An 18,526-nucleotide genomic window follows, 5' to 3' on the forward strand; every position below is an offset into this window, starting at 1 on the left:
AGAAGTTGTACCAAGACAAAACAAAGCGTGTATAAATCCATGGTAATCCCCTGACATAACTAGGGCTGACACAATATTCTAATTGTGTACAAATTGGGAGAAGAAATGGATCTAATCTAGCCTAATGTTTCAACTAGTAAAACTAAAGGATAGCTATGAAGAATGGAACAGTCTGTTCTTTGCCCATGGGTAGCTAGACACAGCCACCAGGCTTAATAAATTTATGAAGAGCTCAGCCAGTGTTATTGTGCCAAAATTCAGACTGGGAGAGGTAGACTTGCCTATTCCAATACCTTTAGATGAAACCTCACACACTGCAGAGACTCATTAAAAACCTTCACAACTTTTTATTTTTTTTAAGATTTCATTTATTCATTTGATAGACAGAAATCACAAGTAGGCAGAGAGGCAGGCAGAGAGGAGAGGCAGGTTCCCTGCCGAGCAGAGAGCCCGATGCAGGGCTCGATCCCAGAACCCCAGGATCATGACCCGAACCGAAGGCAGAGGCTATAACCCACTGAGCCACCCAGGCACCCCAACTGCTTTTAACAGTATAGAATAATCCTTATTTTGACACGTAAAGGATTTGTTATCATCCCTGAAGTCACAGTGCCAAGCCTAATGCCGTTATCTACCTAAAAGTCAAAAGAATTGATACCCTAAGGCTGCACCCAGCACAGACCAATAAGGATTGGGATGATTATACACTCTTACACACGATTTGCTTCTTAAAAGCTTGTTTCGAGTCTCACCTTGCAGCTTTGGAAACTAGGTGTAACTGGCGTATTTATTATGTTGTGATAAGGACTGTTGTTCTAAGTCCTACATTACCTTCATAACAACTATGGGAATAGGTACACATAGTTCTCACACAAATAAGCAAACTGAGGGACAGGAAAGCTAGGTAATTTGTCCAAGGTCACACAGCAAGTAACTGCTGCAGGGCAAAGGAAGAATAGGACAACACAAGCAGGGAGGAGCGAGCGGGTCCTGTGGCAGCCACTAGAAATCTTGGGGAGATGCCTATACTGGGTTGCAGTACCCCCCCCCATAAAATCCCAGTTATGTTTCCATGCTTTTCTCTAACTGCAAAGTGGTATTATTTTAACTTAACAGTGCTTTCTAAAAACTGCCCAAATTACTTGGGCATTTTTCTTTATGAAAACTGTTCCCATTAAGACATGTGAACAATATGAAACACAGGAGGAAGGATGACACAGCCCTCCACCTAAGTCATTCGTCCTTTCACAGAAGAGAAGTTACACAGTTAGTGGAGAACCACAAGCTGCCAGGAGACTGGGTCTGAATCCTGATTCCTCCAGCTGAGCCTTCAGAAATGTGCAGACGAGGTATTTCCCATCACAGTGATGAAGCAGGGAAGACAGCTCTGGGTGAGGAAGTCTTAAACAACCTCAACTCAAGAAGGTCCCCAGAGCCACGACTGGAGAACTCCTCCTTCTTCTGCTCATACATAACGAGCGGAGACACACACACACACACACACACCCATTCTGGTCATTATAGATACTTTCAGTATTTCATATGAAACATTTTATATCAATTAAAAGTACTTAAAATACTCTTAAAATATATTTTATTAACACCAGACAGAGCAATCCCATTTTACCCAACCCATGAATTTAGTGACAGTCAACCCAGAACAAGAGTACAGAACCTAATACTCCAACAGACCAAGATTCCAATCCTATTTAATCACTTGCCACTGTGTGATGGGGGACCAGTCAACCTACCACATCATCAGTTTTCTTACATGTTAAATGAAGATGAGAAATGATTACATGTCAATGGAATGTTATAAGGATTAAATGATAATTTTATATATGTGCGTGTATACAGTTTAACTTTTACTATAAATACTAGTAGCCTTCAATTTATTTCCAAAACTACACGGCATATATGAAAAAACTAACACCTGTTCTTTCTGGAAGATGGATATACATATGTTTATAGTTTTCTATATTTCTTTAAATTTTTCAAAATACAGAGAAATTAAAATATTTATCTTATCTACTTTTAATACAAAATCACCTACATAAAGGAATCCCTGTGTGCAGCTATCAGCAGGATCACAGGCTTTCCCAACAGAACTTCTGGAACAACTGTTTATATTAGAAGGCAGACTGCAGAAGTAAGCATCTCAGGTCAGAGCTGTATGAGACCTCTGACGTCTAATCTAAACCTTTAATTTTCCAAACTAGAATTTGGCCTTACATCCAGCTGCTTAATCCCAAGAGGTATTTAAGTACCACATTTGAGAAATGGTTTTGTTATTTTATTTCTAAGTCCAATTTTCTGACACAATTTTACAATGGAAATTCATGCTATTTGATTCTGTTCATTCAGCTGTACACTTTTGTTTTGTCAGAACCCCAGCAACCTTCCCATCTTCATAATCTAAGTACACTGACTTCCAAGAACAAAGAAATTTCAATTTTAGCATACATAAAACTGAGTTAAGTTGCTCAAGAGAGTCTTTACTGTCTGGTGTAAAACCAAAAGGTATGAAAACTATAAACTATTACCTTTTGTAGTAAGTATGTAAGGCACATGGAAAATTAAGAATTTCTTCAATTTGAAGAAATGAATCAATGTTATAATAGAAAAATTATTTTAAGATATATCTTTGGAAAATGATTCAGACTTGTATATAAAGAATTACATACTTAAATGTCTGAATTGTATACTAATGATTATTTAAAGTTTATTCTTCAAAAATTTTCACAAAAACAGTTCTAAACTGAGGGGATAATCACAACCAACTGGGCTCACTATATGCCCACTACTATCAGTTAATTTCACTTCACTAATAAAAATTTAAATTTAAAAAACAAGTGGTGAACCAAGGGTACCACCTGAAGTAATTTCATGTTTTGTGGGATTGCATTCTATTTCCAGAAAAATCATCCTTCTGATAGCCAAGACTGGGAAAGTGAGCAACCAGCACAGCACCCAAAATAGTTTAAAACATGAACAGATAAAACTGAGTATGATTTTCCAAAAACTTAACAGCACTAATGATGTAAAACAAGTGTATGAAAGAGAGACAACACCAGGTTTAATACCTTAGAAAGTATGTACAGAACCTGAACATTGTTCAATTCAAGTCACAACTGAATCAGCAACGTCATCAGATACTCTGATATAATGGAAAAGCCTAGTTGGTTTAAAAAAAACAAACAATGCATGTAAACCATAAAAGATTACAAAGTATTTTAGGTTACACAACAGAATTCTAACCAGGAGCTTTAAATTTTGATTCTTAAAAAGTGAATCTATATACAATCTTTAAGTTCCCATAATTTGTTATTTTTATATGATCTTTATTATCTGGATAACATAAAATAATAAAAGCTCTTTTTAACACCATTGAGACGCAGAAAGAAATCAACAGGAAGGTTGTAGTTAGCTAACACAGCTAACATACGAAAGGCCAGGGACTTTATTCATGGACTCAAGTCATAAAACAGACTTAACCAACACTGCAAGCCAGGAAACAAGCACTTTCACTTCAGACACTTCACTGCAGGGACAGAATTTCCTTACCTGAGAAGGAATGGTTATAAATAACAGTTCTGAAGGCAGAACTCTGGGAAGAATGGACGAGATAGCCTATGGGAACTAATGAGCGCACTTACGTATTAACAGAAGACTGTGCAAGTTCACAGCACAGGTCACCGTGCTTCAAGGTTTAAAATCCTCAACCTGTAGTCAGTCAGTCCTTAATACAGCAGCCAAAGTTTAAAGCCTAGAATCCTTAAATGGAGTGTTCAGCCCAGTTGATTATCAAAAGCTAGTTATAAAATGCTTTAATACTGATGATATTAAAGCTACCAAAACTTTGTAATGATCACAAAGACTTGGTCTCCTGGGTTAGAATCCAAAGTCATTTTGCCTTCTGACAACATTGCAGAGATGTCAAATACTTCTTAATCTCTCAAGTGTATGCCATTTGTCTTCTATGTTTTCTGTCTGTCATAATCTCCCACCATTTTCTTGATGTGTGACAATTTGCTCTTCAGCTGCTTGCAATAATTCCTCTTATTTTTGTAATCTGCAGACTAAAAAAGAAAAAAATAAATAAACTAGGTAAATTTAACAGAATAAAAACAAGTTGTGTTAGCTGCTAGGAAGGCAGAGGTGAAGCAAAATAATCATGGAATATTAGTCAAAATTGTTGGGTTGAGGAATGGAGTAATACATACAGGCTTAGGCAGTTTCTCTGATCATACAGGCGGTTGATTCTTTTTGCTCAATTGTACCTTCTAACCTCAGTTTTACAAAGCATATGCTAATTTCTAGTTATTTGTAAAGTGACCCCCAAAATTAGCTGGACTTTTTGCTAACACATCATCTAAAAAAATCATTAAAGCAAGGGTGCTTGGCTGGTTCAACTGGTAGAGCATGTGATTCTTGGTCTCGGGGTTGTGGGGTCAAGCACCACACTGAGTGTAGAGAGAACTTAAAAACAATTTTTTAAAAGATTTTATTTATTTATTTGAGAGAGAGCAAGTGTGTGCTTGCACGCACACCAGGAGGGGGAGGGGCAGAGGGAGAAACAGGCTCCCAGCAGAGTGGGGAGCCCAATGTAGGGCTCGATCCCAGGACCTAGAGATCATAACCTAAGCCGAAGGCAGACGCTTAACCATCTGAGCCACCCAGGCACCCCAAAAACAAAATCTTTTTTTTTAAAAGACTTATTTGACAGAGAGAGAGAAAGAAAGTGGGCACACAAATGGGGAGCTATAGGCAGAGGGAGAGGGAGAAGCAGGCCTCCTGCTGAGCAGGGAGCCCAATGTGGGGCTCCATCCCAGGACCCTGGGATCATGGCCTGAGCTGAAGGCAGATGCTTTATCGGCTGAGCCACCCAGGGACTCCCAAAAAGATTTACCTGACACACAGAGAAAGAGAATGCAAGTGAGCATGAATGGGGGGAGGGGCAGAAGGAGAGGGAGAAGGAGACTCTCTGCTTAGGAGACAGCCCAATACCAGACTCGATGCCAGGACCCTGGGAATATGACCTGAACTGAGGGCAGACAACGTAATCAGCTGAGCCCACAGGAGCTTCCCAAAAAACAAAATCTTTAAAAAACAATTAGTCAAACAAAAACTGGTGATATTGGTTGACTTGGGAAAGGATAAATAGGTAAATGGGCAGTAAGACAGGGAATTTTACTATATACCCTTTCCTTTCCTTTTTTTAAATTTAAAAATAAATTTTTAAAGTAATCTCTACAACCAACATGGGGCTTGAACTCAAAACCCCAAGAACAAAGATGCCCCCACTATATACTCTTTTAAGTTCTTGCATTTAAAATTATGGTATTTTGTAACTTTTAACTTTAAAAAAAATTTAATATAATACCTATTAAAAACAAAGTTTTAAACCAAGACAGACCGATAAAGCCAAGTGTTGACAAGGATATGGAGCAAAATGCTTGTGTGATAAATGTTCATAGTCATTTCAAAAGGTTAAATAAAAGACATATAATAGAAAAATTCTTCCTCGAAGGATCTTACAATCTGGGATACTTACTCCCTTAACTTGCTTCAGTCTATTGTACTCATCGGCAGCAGCCTATTAATGAGAAACACAATAGAGGATGGTTAGCGGGGCATTTTCTCTTTCAAAAATAACATTCCTGATGTTCTATTTTAGAGCTAAAAACTGATACCAATGCCAAAATGACAGGCAATTAAAATACTGAAGTCTTTAAGTTCTAACAACTATTACAGTCAGCCAGAGGGCCTTAAGGCAGCCAGTAAAAAGAAATGTATGACTTATTCCTCACGTTTCATTTTCATAGACAGGTTAACTATTTTGTTTAGCTGCCTCTCATCTGTCCCCATGTTGGTCCATGTGCCACGCTGACACCAGAGAGATCTTCACTAACGCATAGCTTTCATCTGGTTATAGCCCATTATGAAACTGGTCTGAGCTCCCTAGTAACTAACTTAAATATATATGTATTATGTATATATGTTAAGTGTACAGATACATACCCACACTAATATATATATTTGTGATGTATATATTATAGATATAAGTTCATATATTATATACTATACATATATAAAATATTTTGAGCAATAAACTAGTATTGGATTGTAACGCAAAGCATAAAACAGATATCCATTTATGTCAGTACCGACATAAATTTATGTCAACACGGATATAAATGATTAAAATAAATAAATGTGAGGGAGTGACATATTTCTTATGCACAAGAATTCCAAATAATTTGTGTAAGTGCACTGTCTTTAAAGAGCTAAAGCATAATTTCCCATTCCTGAAGGGTGATGTAGGAACAGTGACTTCCTTGTAAAGAGTACAGTATAGAAAGGGGGATTAAAAAGGAAAGAGTAACTTTCACAGACAAACATTATCTCAGCCATGGGGAAAAAAACCACCACCACCATAAGCTACTGCTGAGAAAAATAATTAAGAAGGATGTAGTAAAACACAAGATAACTTCATATCAAAGATGGTGTGTGTCTAGATGCACTTGTGCACGAAAGGGCTATATTAACAACCAATATTTTGGTGACAACCAACTGACAGAATTTATTTTTCAGTACCCAATTCTGTTTGCTTAATATTTTATATAAAGAATGAACTGTGTTTATAAATAGAAAAATATAGCTTTTTTTTTTAATAGAAAGGGATAAATGTACATAGCCTAATTTTTGTACTTTGTAACTATGTTAGTACACTTTTCATTTTGGAAAGACTTTCATCCAAGACAGGATTTCAGCTGTTTTTCAAGGAAATCAATTTGAGAACTGCTAGCCAAATCTGAGTCTGCATTAACAGAAAGGATACTCTATCCTCATAGATTAGAATAACATCATCTATAATATGTAATTATCAGGTCTGAATTTACCATGTACTCTTCACTTTCTTCTCTATAGTCATCCAATTCTTTATCCAGACGAGAGAGTTCTTTATTGACCTCATCGAGTTCTGCTTGTAAGCTCTTATATTCCTGCAGGCCAGTGTCGAAATTTCTCTTGTACTGTTGTCTTTGTTGATCTGAAGTAATAGGTGGATATTCCCTAAAAATTGAAAAAATGACTATGACTCTAGCCGACATAAACCCCAGTATTTCTTCATCAAAGATAATGAAGCTGGTGGGATATGGAAAATTACAATCTCCTGCTTTCGTTTTGTTGCTTACAGAAAGAGAAAGGTGGGATGCAAATGAGTTCTCTTAAGAAGATTATACTTCAGGGGCACCTGGGTGGCTCAGTCAGATGAGGATCAGACTCTTGATTTCAGCTTAGGTCATAAAACCAATCCTCTTCGGGCTCCATGCTCAGCATGGTGGCTGCTTAAGATTCTCGCCCACTCCCTCTGTCCCTTCCGCCTGCTTGCACTCTCTCCCTCTCTCAAAAAAAAAAAAAAAAAAAAAAGAATGATTATACTATTTATCACTGCTTATGCTTTTAAAAATACTATGCTTGAAAAAATATATATACTATGCTTGTGGGGAGTGCAGTGCCTGGGTGTCCCAATGAATTGAGTGGCTGACTCTTGGTTTTTGCTCAGGTCATGACCTTAGTAAGGTCCTGGGATCAAGCCTAGTGTTGGCTAGACTTCAGTGGGGAGCCTGCTTGAGATTACTTCTCTCCCTCTCCCCCAGTTTGTGCATGGTCTCTAAAATAAATACATCTTTTGAAAAATAAAATACTGTGCTTATATAATTTTTAGAAATAAAGTTAAAGGGGCGTCTGGGTGGCTCAGTGGGTTAAAGCCTCTGCCTTCGGCTCAAGTCATGATCCCAGGGTTCTGGGATCGAGCCCCGCATCGGGGTCTCTGCTCAGCAGGGAATCTGCTTCCTCCTCTCTCTCTGCCTGCCTCTCTGCCCACTTGTGATCTCTGTCTATCAAATAAATAAATAAACAAAAATCTTAAAAAAAAAAAAAAAGAAAGAAAATTAAAAATCATTTATGAGGGACGCCTGGGTGGCTCAGTGGGTTAAGCAGCTGCCTTCAGCTCAGGTCATGATCCCAGCGTCCTGGGATCCAGTCCCACATCGGGCTCCTTGCTCAGCAGGGAGCCTGCTTGTCCCTCTGCCTCTGCCTGCCATTCTGTCTGCCTGTGCTCGCTCTCTCCCTCTCTCTCTCTGACAAATAAATAAAATCTTAAAAAAAAAAAAATCATTTATGAACTTCAAAAGTCAAGTCATAGGAACTCACTTATTCTAAATATACGACACCACACGATCATAGAATATTTCTGTTTAAAGTCTTAAAACTGGAATTTTGGAACATAAAGTATGTTTTTGTCATCACAGAGCAGAGCAGGTGACAGCCAGGTAGTTGTTTTCTGCTACCAACTACAGTTTTTAGATTGTCTTTTTATTTTTATTTTTTTTTTAAGATTTTCAAAATTTATTTATTTGACAGACAGAGATCACAAGTAGGCAGAGATGCAGGCAGAGAGAGAGAGGGGGAAATAGGCTCCCTGCTGAGCAGAGAGCCTGATGTGGGGCTCAATCCCAGGACCTGGGGATCATGACCCGAGCCAAAGGTAGAGGCTTTAACCCACTGAGGCACCCAAGCGCCCCTAGATTGTCTTTTTAAATTGATCTTGTTTTCCTAAACAGGAATAGCTTATTTTGAGTCCTTCGATTACAGAAGTAGACTTTAAAATGTACATGTACAAAAATACATGCTCAGCATATAAATAATGCAGCAGTGCACAAAACTGAAAAAAAGCCCTGAAATTCTGCATCACTTGTAATTCTCAATATAATGGCCATTTTTTAATGTGTCACTATGATGCTCATTAACTAACAATCCACTGAGGAAATACTCTGAATTGTTTCACAGGACTAAGGAACTTCACAACAACAGGGAATTTCCATTTTTACATCTAAATTGGCCTAACATCTTCATTTTACAAAGATGAGAAATGAAATGATTTACTCAAAAGAGGAGTAAGAATTGAGGCTTCTTAAAAGTTTTAATTTAGGGGCGCGTGGGTGGCTCAGTGGGTTAAAGCCTCTGCCTTCGGCTCAGGTCATGATCCCCGGGTCCTGGGATCGAGCCCCGCATGGGGCTTTGCTCTGTGGGGAGCCTGCTTCCCCCTCTCTCTTTCTTTGCCTAATTGTGATCTCTGTCAAATAAATAAATAAAATCTTTAAAAAAAAAAAAAGTTTTCATTTAAATCTTCCATGGTTCTAGTTAAAAATATATTTTATATCTAGATGGCTGAACTTGGCCAAGAACTTCTATTTTGAAGATTTATTCATCTGAGAGACAGAGAGCGAGCAAGCATGTAGGGGAGGGGGAGAGGGAAAGAATCTCAATTAAATTTCCCACTGAAAATGTGGCTCGATCTCACCACCTGAGCCAAAACCGAGGTTAGCCTATTGAGCTACTCAGGTGTCCCTGGCCAAGAACTCTTGTGGAGAAAGGGGAATGAGGAATGAGAATCACCAGTGAGATTTCATACTCTACTATACTACTCATCCCTCCTTCTACCCTGAGAAGCAATGTTTCGATGCACCACGATTCACACTGCAGATGTTTCTGATTTGTACCCCACTTTTCAGAATACCTGAGCATCAAAGGGCCACACACCACCACGAGCGGAGCTGGTAATGATGCACTGTAACTCAACCACCAGCACACACAGGAACTTAACCACACCTCCGCCAGAACACTGCATTGCCCACTGTTTATGTAACTGTTTGCCAAAATCCTCCAGATTAAATTTTCTTTTCTTTTTTTTTTTTTTTGGACAGACAGAGATCACAAGTAGGCAGACAGGCAGGCAGAGAGGGAGGGGAAAGCAGGGTCCCGGCTGAGCAGAAAGCCCGATGTGGGGCTCGATCCCAGGACCCTGAGATCATGACCTGAGCCAAAGGCAGAGGCCCAACCCACTGAGCCACCCAGAGGATTAAACTTCTAAAAGAATCTCTGGTCTCATCATGAAATCTTAACTTAAAAGTGAATGCCAGGGGCACCTGGGTGGCTCAGTGGGTTAAGCCCTCTGCCTTCAGCTTTGGTCATGATCTCAGGGTCCTGGGATTGAGCCCCACATTAGGCTTCTGCTCCAAGGGGAGCCTGCTTTCTCCTCTCTCTCTGCCTGCCTCTCTGCCTGCTTGTTATCTCTGTCGGTCAAATAAATAAATAAAATCTTTAAAAAAAAATTCAATATACCTTTAAAAAACAAAAATAAAGTGAATGCCAAAACAAAGCCATAGCATTGGTCTGGGAATTTTATGATCAGTAACTGCAGTTTCTGTATACTCCTGTTTTCTTTGTTTGGAAGACCCTTCTTGGGTGATAACTGGTGCCCCAACACTGGTGGGGTTCATCAGTCACCTCGTGAAAGATGCTCAACATATTTTTAAAAATCTTTTTTTTTTTTTTTTTTAAGATTTTATTTATTTGTCAGAGAGAGGGAGAGAGAGCGAGCATAGGCAGACAGAATGGCAGGCAGAGGCAGAGGGACAAGCAGGCTCCCTGCCGAGCAAGGAGCCCGATGTGGGACTCGATCCCAGGACGCTGGGATCATGACCTGAGCCGAAGGCAGCTGCTTAACCAACTGAGCCACCCAGGCATCCCTCAACATGTTTTTAGAACACAGTCACAGCCAAACAGACCCCTCCCCATCCACCTTTGTTACCAAAGAGTACTAGGGGGGAAAAGAGCCTCCAGTCCTGGCTGTTCAAGGATGAAATTGTACCACCCAAGCCCAGCTGAGCCCGCAAGCACTCCCCCAGCCGGCTGGCCCAGGCTATCATCAGAACCGGCATAGGCAGTTCCTGCACGAGGCCATCCACTACCTGATCCAGTCCTCCTCCAGCTCGTCGCACGACTCGCCGCCAGTCGTATAGTCTGTTTCATAGTGGTCCTGCTCCGGCCGCTTGGACCTGCCTGCTCTTCCTTTCGTGGGGGCTCTTCTGGAAGGAGTCTCATAGTTGCTGCTGCTGCTGTAGCGAGGCTGCCTGAAGTCATCCACGGGCGAGGTCACCGGCAGCTCCTGCACCACTTCCGGCACCCTAACGAAACAGCAAGCAGTGTTCAGGGATGGTGGGGTCCACTACACCCCGTGGCCAGCAAGAGCACCGTAACCACAGAGAGCGACAACAGTATGCACTAAGAGACATCCACACCTACGTGTGTTCGCACAAGTAGTTCACGTACTCTGCTTGACGGAGATCCCCAGGCTCCTGCGTTCAGGTTAGCACCAGCTCAGACCCTCTGGAACACACCAGAGGCTTTCAGGTTCCAACGTAAGGGGAGGCCCTCTGGAAATCCTTCTGAGTAAGATGGACCCAAGACTGCGCTTTAGGAAGCACAGGCTGCTGTGGGAGAGGTGTTTCCTGGACCTGTGCCAGGGACTTACTCCACAAAAGGCGGTCAAGAAAATAACACTCAGGATTCTTTTCCACAGGTTCTTCCAGAGAAGAGAAATGCATGTACCTATCTACCTTTGGAAGATGACTCTCAGAGGTAAGCATTTTTTTAAAGATTTTGTTTATTTATTTGACAGAGAGAGATAGGCAGAGAGGCAGATAGAGAGGGAAGCAGGCTCCCCCCTGAGTAGAGAGCCCGATGAGGGGCTGGATCCCAGGACCCTGGGATCATGACCTGAGCCAAAGGCAGAGACTTTAACCCATGAGCCACCCAGGGACCCCAGAGGTAAGCATTTTTAATATTAATTCTAGACTCCTCTTCAGCAGTTTTCTTGTCAAGATATAATCTAGAAAAACTCAAGTACTAAAAATTTAAACTGCTAAGGTCATCTAATAGCCATGTAGACTGAATGGCATGGAAGCATTACAATTATTAGACTTATTTTCCTAATGCAATTATTTAATATTGCATTAGATTTTTAATTGCAAATGTTTCTGTGCCAAGCATGAAAATGAGGCCAAACACAGAAATAAGTAGCAAGAGCTATGGCAATGGTTAAGTACATGTGAGTGACAGCGAGGCTGAGCTTAACTCTTCCTGGCAGCAGAGCTGCAGAAGGGCAAGAAGAGCGCTGAAAGGAAGACAAAAGACGCGCCAGAGACTTTCCAGCCTCAGCCTTGATATTCAAACCAACTATTTAAAATGTCTTAAGAGGGGCGCCTGGGTGGCTCAGTGGTTGGGCCGCTGCCTTCCGCTCAGGTCATGATCTCAGGGTCCAGTCATGATCTCAGGGTCCTGGGATGGAGCCCTACATCAGGCTCTCTGCTCAGCAGGGAGCCTGCTTCCTCCTCTCTCTCTGCCTGCCTCTCTGCCTGCTTGTGATCTCTCTCTGTCAAATAAATAAATAAAATATTTTAAATAAATAAATAAATAAAATGTCTTAAGATTTTTGTTTTCTCACTGCATTCAATTTACAGAAGCTCTCATCTTGAGCTTTGTCTGTGAGGTGTAATCTATTTTCTAGGTGATCCAGAACTGCTTGCCACTAAGTGTTGTCAGTCTTCAGATTTCTATCACACTTACTAATGTCTTGTAAAAGCCTAAAGCGTTGGGATGTGTATGCACAGTTGCGGTGGTTAAGTGGGATTTATGCCTACTTTTGAATGTATTCAGGTTACAGTGGCTTTGTATGCTTTGTTATTGCTACATCTAAAGAAGGGAAAATGTGACTTTCTCCATGAGTCAATGAGTAACAAGTTCCTAGACCCTCTGCCAAAACTGCCAGTATTATGCTTCTCGCTCTGGGAACACAGTAGGTGTATTTGAGGGAGTAGTGACTAGAGGAGGCGGAAGCCAAACAGCAAAAGAAAGTAGAAAAGAACAAAACCCACAACATTAAAACAGGCCTCCTCCCATAATTACATTAGATATTGATCTTACAAATCTTTACTTTGTTGGGCTCCTCTGCCCCTTCCCCTTGCTTGTACACACTCACTCTCTCTCTCAAATAAATAAATAAATACAATCTTTAAAAATAAATAAATAAATAAATAAATAGCTCTTTACTTTGGAAGTTTTCCACCTCCCACTCTCCTACATACTTTCAACACCAGAGGGGTAACATACTTGATACAGCATAAAACCTAAACACAAAATGCTTACAAGTATATATACAGTCAAGAGCTAGGGAATATGGGGGCGCCCAGGGGGCTCAGTGGGTTAAGTCTCTGCCTTCAGCTCAGGTCATGATCTCAGGGTCCTGGGATCGAGCCCCACATCCCCCGCCTGCCTCTCTGCCTACTTGTGATCTCTGTCTCTCAAATAAATAAATTAAATCTTTATTTTTAAAAAAAGAGGGAATGTGTACTGTCAATAATCTCTGAACCTACCTTTAGATACAAATTACATTAGGTCATAATCTGCATGACCCTGAAGAGGCAACCAGCTGTATGCTTTCCCTGGTCTCCAAACTCAGTCTCCAGGACCAGAAGTTCACCCTTGTGTATTCTGTCTCTTCTGTGAATATGTTTTCTTTACACATCCTCCCTCACTTGCCTTTGGTTCTCCCACCTTGCCCTGATTCTCAGTGTAGCTACTATGTGTGGTCTTCTGTCCCTAGTAGATCGCCACCTCCATGAGAACAAGGACTTGGAATTCCTGGGGCACCTAGCCAAATACTGGTTACATGGCCGGTGTTCAAGAGAATTCCTGAACTGAAAACACATTCACAAGAATCCTCTTTTCTGATGACACCCAGTACCCACGAGGGAAGAGAAACAAAACATGATCAACATCAGTCAGCATACTGTCCATTATGTACATGGTATTTTATTTGATTTTAATCTTTTTTCCAAAGAATTTATTTATTTATTTATTTGAGAGACAGAGGGGACAGGGAGGAGAGGCAGAGGCAGAGAAAGAAGCAGGCTGCCTGCAGAGCAGAGAGCCTGAAGCTCTGAGATCCTGTCTCTGAGATCTTGACCTGAGCCAAAGTCAGATGCTTAATGACTGAGCCACCCAAGTGCCTCTATGTAGTATTTTAGAACTGCCACCATTACTGGAGGGAATATCTAAACCTTGTCAATCAGAGAACCCCATCTCCCTAGCCTTGGGAATGACAATGACTCAAAAAGGGCCAATCAGGAATCTTTCATATGTTTTGTATGTCAGCTTTGGGAAAAAACATTCTATTTTCTAAATCCTGTGCTGGAAGGTCAACATAGCCTGGAAAAAGTGGATGACTATGCTGCTTTAATAGAAGCTGTACCGACAATAAAGCCCACACAGCAACAGGAGTCCTCATATATTCCTTCTGAGTTCCTGGCTCACACCCTTCCTAAAGGGAGCCCATTCCTTGGTCTAATGTGAACCAGTGAATTCCTACAACTCGTATACAGTCCTAACAGATTATCCTAATGGCTTCTTTATTGCACCATACAAGGGTTCATTGGCACTCTCAGGTGTCAGCCCACCTTGAAAGCTCTGGGACATGCCAACATTCAACTTCCTTGACTTACAAAGATGAATTCACCCTGGATTTGGACAGGATAGCAGGAGAGGTACCTAGTGGGGGGTGGGGGGCGGGTAGCTCCTAAATTTAACTAGAAAAGGTAGAGAAGCAACCATTTTCAGTTAAATTCTGCTATCTCCTAACCCAGTGTGAATTCTAATTGCCTTGAAATTCCAAGATACAGGACATGATGAGCACAAGGCACCAGACACAACTGTAATTACCGTATGATTCCACTTTATAAGAACTTCAATAATAAACTCAACTAAGAAGTAGTTACAGGCATCAAAATTGTGGTGGGGGGATGGAGATATCAATGAAGAATGGGCACATGAGGACCTTTTGGAGTGCTTGGTATATTTCTCTGTTGGTGTGGTGATGGTGACTTCAGCATTCACACATGCAAAAAAATCATCAAACTGTATGTGTTCAAGATTAGTACTCTTGACTGAATGTGTGTTATGACCTGGGGAAAAAATTCTAAGTGTGGAGGTACCTCATCCTTACCATGGACCTCAGACACAATGTTCCTGCTCTAATTCCTTGTCTATGGACTACAAGAGCAAGCAGAGGCCCTCATGGGCTACTAAGCACCTTTATGAAAGCCTGAGGACAGACAAGCCCATGATATAATGTGCATCCCCTACCCCATACAAGTGGATGTGCTCTGAATCTTCCAGAGCATGCAGAAATCTGCCATGGGCAACACCCGGCCATATCTATTATTCCCCAGAGGCTGCAAGTTCCTTCCAACATTAATGGATTCAAAACAGGACATAATGTCCCATCACATTCCTTAGCACCATCCCCATCCTCCCCTTCTAGATTTTGAAACTAAGCATCACATTTGCATTTCCCAGACCTTCAAAAATGTTCTAGGGTGTAGGCTGGGAATAAAAATAAGTACACCCCCTGAGGACTACAATTCGAGTGTACCTATCAAAATGAAATAGGAAATTTCTTCCAGCTCAGCACTTCTGCTTTTAGTTATTTCTCTTCCAGATGTATTCGCATATGTGAAAAGTGATTCATGTACAAGTTTATATCCTGCTGCGATCTGTAATAAAACACTGGGGGAAAAGTGTGCATCAATATAGGGTTAACAAAGTATAGTATATCCATCTGGTGGAATATTATGCCGCTATAAAGCAGATCAGTAAACACTTTGTACGCTGATGCGCACAATCTCCAAGACATATTGCTAATAATATAGTTAATACGTTAGTATTTTTTAAAAAGATTTTATTTTTATTTGAGATGGAGGGAGAAGAGCAAGGGACCACGAATGGGGGGCAGTGGGAGCAGGAGAAGCAGGCCCCCCACTGAGCAGGGAGCCCAACACGGGGCTCGATCCCAGGACCCCAAGACCATGACCTGAGCCAAAGGTATATACTTAACCAACTGGGCCACCCAGGTACCCTCCAATATGCCAGTATTTTCTAAAGAAAGGTCTAACTAATGTATATTTTGGCCAACATATTTTAAAAATAATTTCTGGAATTGTAAGAGAAATTAAGAGAAATCAAGAGTTACATAAGAGGAGCACCTGGGTGGCTCAGTGGGTTAGGCCGCTGCCTTCAGATCAGGTTGTGATCCCAGGGTCCTGGGATCAAGCCCCGCATCAGGCTCTCTGCTCGGCGGGGAGACTGCTTCCTCCTCTCTCTCTGCCTGCCTCTCTGCCTACCTGTGATCTCTGTCTGTCAAATAAATGAATAAAATCTTAAAAAAAAAAAAAAGAGTTATATAAGAAAAATTGGTGGGGTGCCTGGGTGGCTCAGTTGGTTAAAGCATCTGACTCTTGATCTCAGCTCAGGTTTTGATCTCAGGGTTGTGAGCTCAAGCTCTGCACCTGAGTTCAAGCCCAGTGTGGAGCCTACTTAAAAAAAAAAGAAAGTGGTAACACTAGCTGCCTCTAGGAACAGGAACTAGGTAGTGGGGGACAAAAGCTAAACCTATGTCCCTTTTCCATTTTATATTTACAAATGTACTGGCTTATTCAAGAATAAGTAAGATTTTTAAATTGTTGCAAATGAATTTGTGAAAATATCTTGGTTTTCATGAAAAGAGACAGTATGTGGAATACTATGTAACCATTCAGGCTTTATAATTAATTTAGAGGCACAGCTGGTCACAAGATGCATTATAAATATTTATTATGTATGCACGGAAGTCATACAAATCATAGTTTTAGACTTTTACAAGGATTGTGTCTCTACTTTGTACACCTTTGCCCCTGACTGTCTCAAGCACTTTGGCTTTTTCTCAAAATCCAAACAGAAGGAGAACAAAGAAAATGCTCTTCCTCCAAATCATTCACAACTGAAACCAATGGCATAGTCAATTCTTGTTTTTTTTTGTTTTTTTTTTTTTAAATTTATTTGACAGACAGAGACTACAAGTAGGCAGAGAGGCAGGCAGAGAGAGAGGAGGAAGCAGGCTCTCCGAGGAGCAGAGAGCCCGATGTGGGGCTTGATCCCAGGACCCCAAGATCATGACCCGAGCCAAAGACAGAGGCTTTAACCCACTGAGCCACCCAGGTGCCCCGGCATAGTCAATTCTAAAGACCCAAACAAAATATGTATCGAGGGTAAGGCAAACTCCTGTTTCCAAGTTCCATTCCAGGGTAATAAAAAAAGCTATTGTCTCAAACTGACTCCACAATTAACTCAACTGCAGGTGCCCAAACTACCGTGCATTCGGGGGGATTTCTACCTAAAGTGGACCACTAGATGGGAGGGATGGGGGTAGGCATGGGAGCTGGAGATACAACCTTGAAGCAACACCAAGTTTTCCAGCAGATACACCTTTAACTTAAAACAATCCAAGTAGTTAAAGGGAAGGTTTATTTATTTTATTTATTTATTAAGTTTTTTTTTTAATTTAAAGATTTTTATTTATTTATTTATTTATTTGATAGACAGATCACAAGTAGGCAGAGAGACAGGCAGAGAGAGAGAGGGGGGAGGAAGCAGACTCCCTGCTGAGCAGAGAGCCCGATGCGGGACTCAATCCCAGAACCCTAAAATCATGACCTAAGCCGAAGGCAGAGGATTTAACCCACTGAGCCACGCAAGCGCCCAGGGAAGGCTTTATTTTTTAGTCTACAAAGGAATCTGAAGTTCTAGAATTGTATATAGAAAAGAGGGTGGCTGCCTGAGTCAGTCGCTGGAATACGTGCCTCTTGATCTCAAGGCTGTGAGTTTCACCCCACCGTGGGTGTAGAGGTGACCTAAAAATAAAATCTTCAGGGGCACCTGGGTGGCTCGGTGTGTTGGGCCTCTGCCTTCCACTTGGATCATGATCTCAAGGTCCTGGGATCGAGTCAGAGATCCCTGAGTCAGGCTCTCTGCTCAGTGGGGAGTCTGCTTCCCCATCTCTCTCCCCCTCTGCCTGCCTCTCTGCTTACTTGTGATCTCTCTGTCAAATAAATAAATAAAACCTTAAAAAAATAATAAAATCTTCAAAAAAAAGATGAGTAATTTTTCATCCTCAGGCAAAAATTATATCCAGTTTACACAGTATTTCAAAATACCCTTCCCTCTCTAGTCATTAGGTTGAATTAGAATTAGGCTTTAGGGTAAATTAAAACCACAACAGGGATACCATTTCAGCAACCATAATGGCACCTACTCTAGGCCAGAAGCTACCAGTGTGAGATTATTTACACTACTTGTAAAACGGACACCTACAGGCTTTATCAGTTTCACATCCCCCAGCAACATGAAGGATCTAGCACAGCCAGTGAGATCTCAGAATTCCTGAATTCAAACAAAGTCTGCTCGTTAAATAAAGATGGACGTGCTTGGGGGGTGGATCAACCTGCAACCTTCCCCTTTCATTCATGAGACCTAGTAGTTACAGGCAAGGAGAGACAGAACCGCACACAGCTCTGCCTTCTATCAGTACCATCCTCCACTTGAACCTCAACTTCAAAACCAGCAACAGGGAAGAGAACCACTTTTTTCAGAGCAGAAAAACCCTATTTATCCTTTCACCCTTAAACCAGCAAGAGAAAAGAAGCTTAGAAGTGGGAGAAGATCCCACCAGCTGACAGTCTCACCCTTCTCATCTGCCAACCCTCCATCAACACTGCAAAAGATCAGCCTCCAGCCTTTGGGAAACTGT

The 18,526-nt window shown here is 41.2% G+C and overlaps 1 protein-coding gene across 4 annotated transcripts in view; it reads right to left on the bottom strand.

Moving 5' to 3' along the window:
• Positions 1 to 1,577: 1,577 nt before the first annotated feature.
• Positions 1,578 to 18,526, bottom strand: part of OCLN (occludin) — a 64,980-nt gene continuing 48,031 nt past the window's right edge. For all 4 annotated transcript variants that reach the window (XM_032336042.1, XM_032336041.1, XM_032336040.1 and 1 more), the window contains 4 exons: positions 10,818 to 11,033; positions 6,903 to 7,074; positions 5,555 to 5,596; positions 1,578 to 4,079 (listed from right to left, as the gene is read on the bottom strand). In XM_032336042.1, coding sequence (XP_032191933.1) covers positions 3,978 to 4,079; positions 5,555 to 5,596; positions 6,903 to 7,074; positions 10,818 to 11,033 — 532 coding nt within the window. In that variant the 3' untranslated portion in view covers positions 1,578 to 3,977. The remainder of the gene's footprint in view (positions 4,080 to 5,554; positions 5,597 to 6,902; positions 7,075 to 10,817; positions 11,034 to 18,526) is intronic.

Source organism: Mustela erminea, chromosome 3, assembly GCF_009829155.1.
Source record: "Mustela erminea isolate mMusErm1 chromosome 3, mMusErm1.Pri, whole genome shotgun sequence".
Taxonomy (NCBI): domain Eukaryota; kingdom Metazoa; phylum Chordata; class Mammalia; order Carnivora; family Mustelidae; genus Mustela; species Mustela erminea.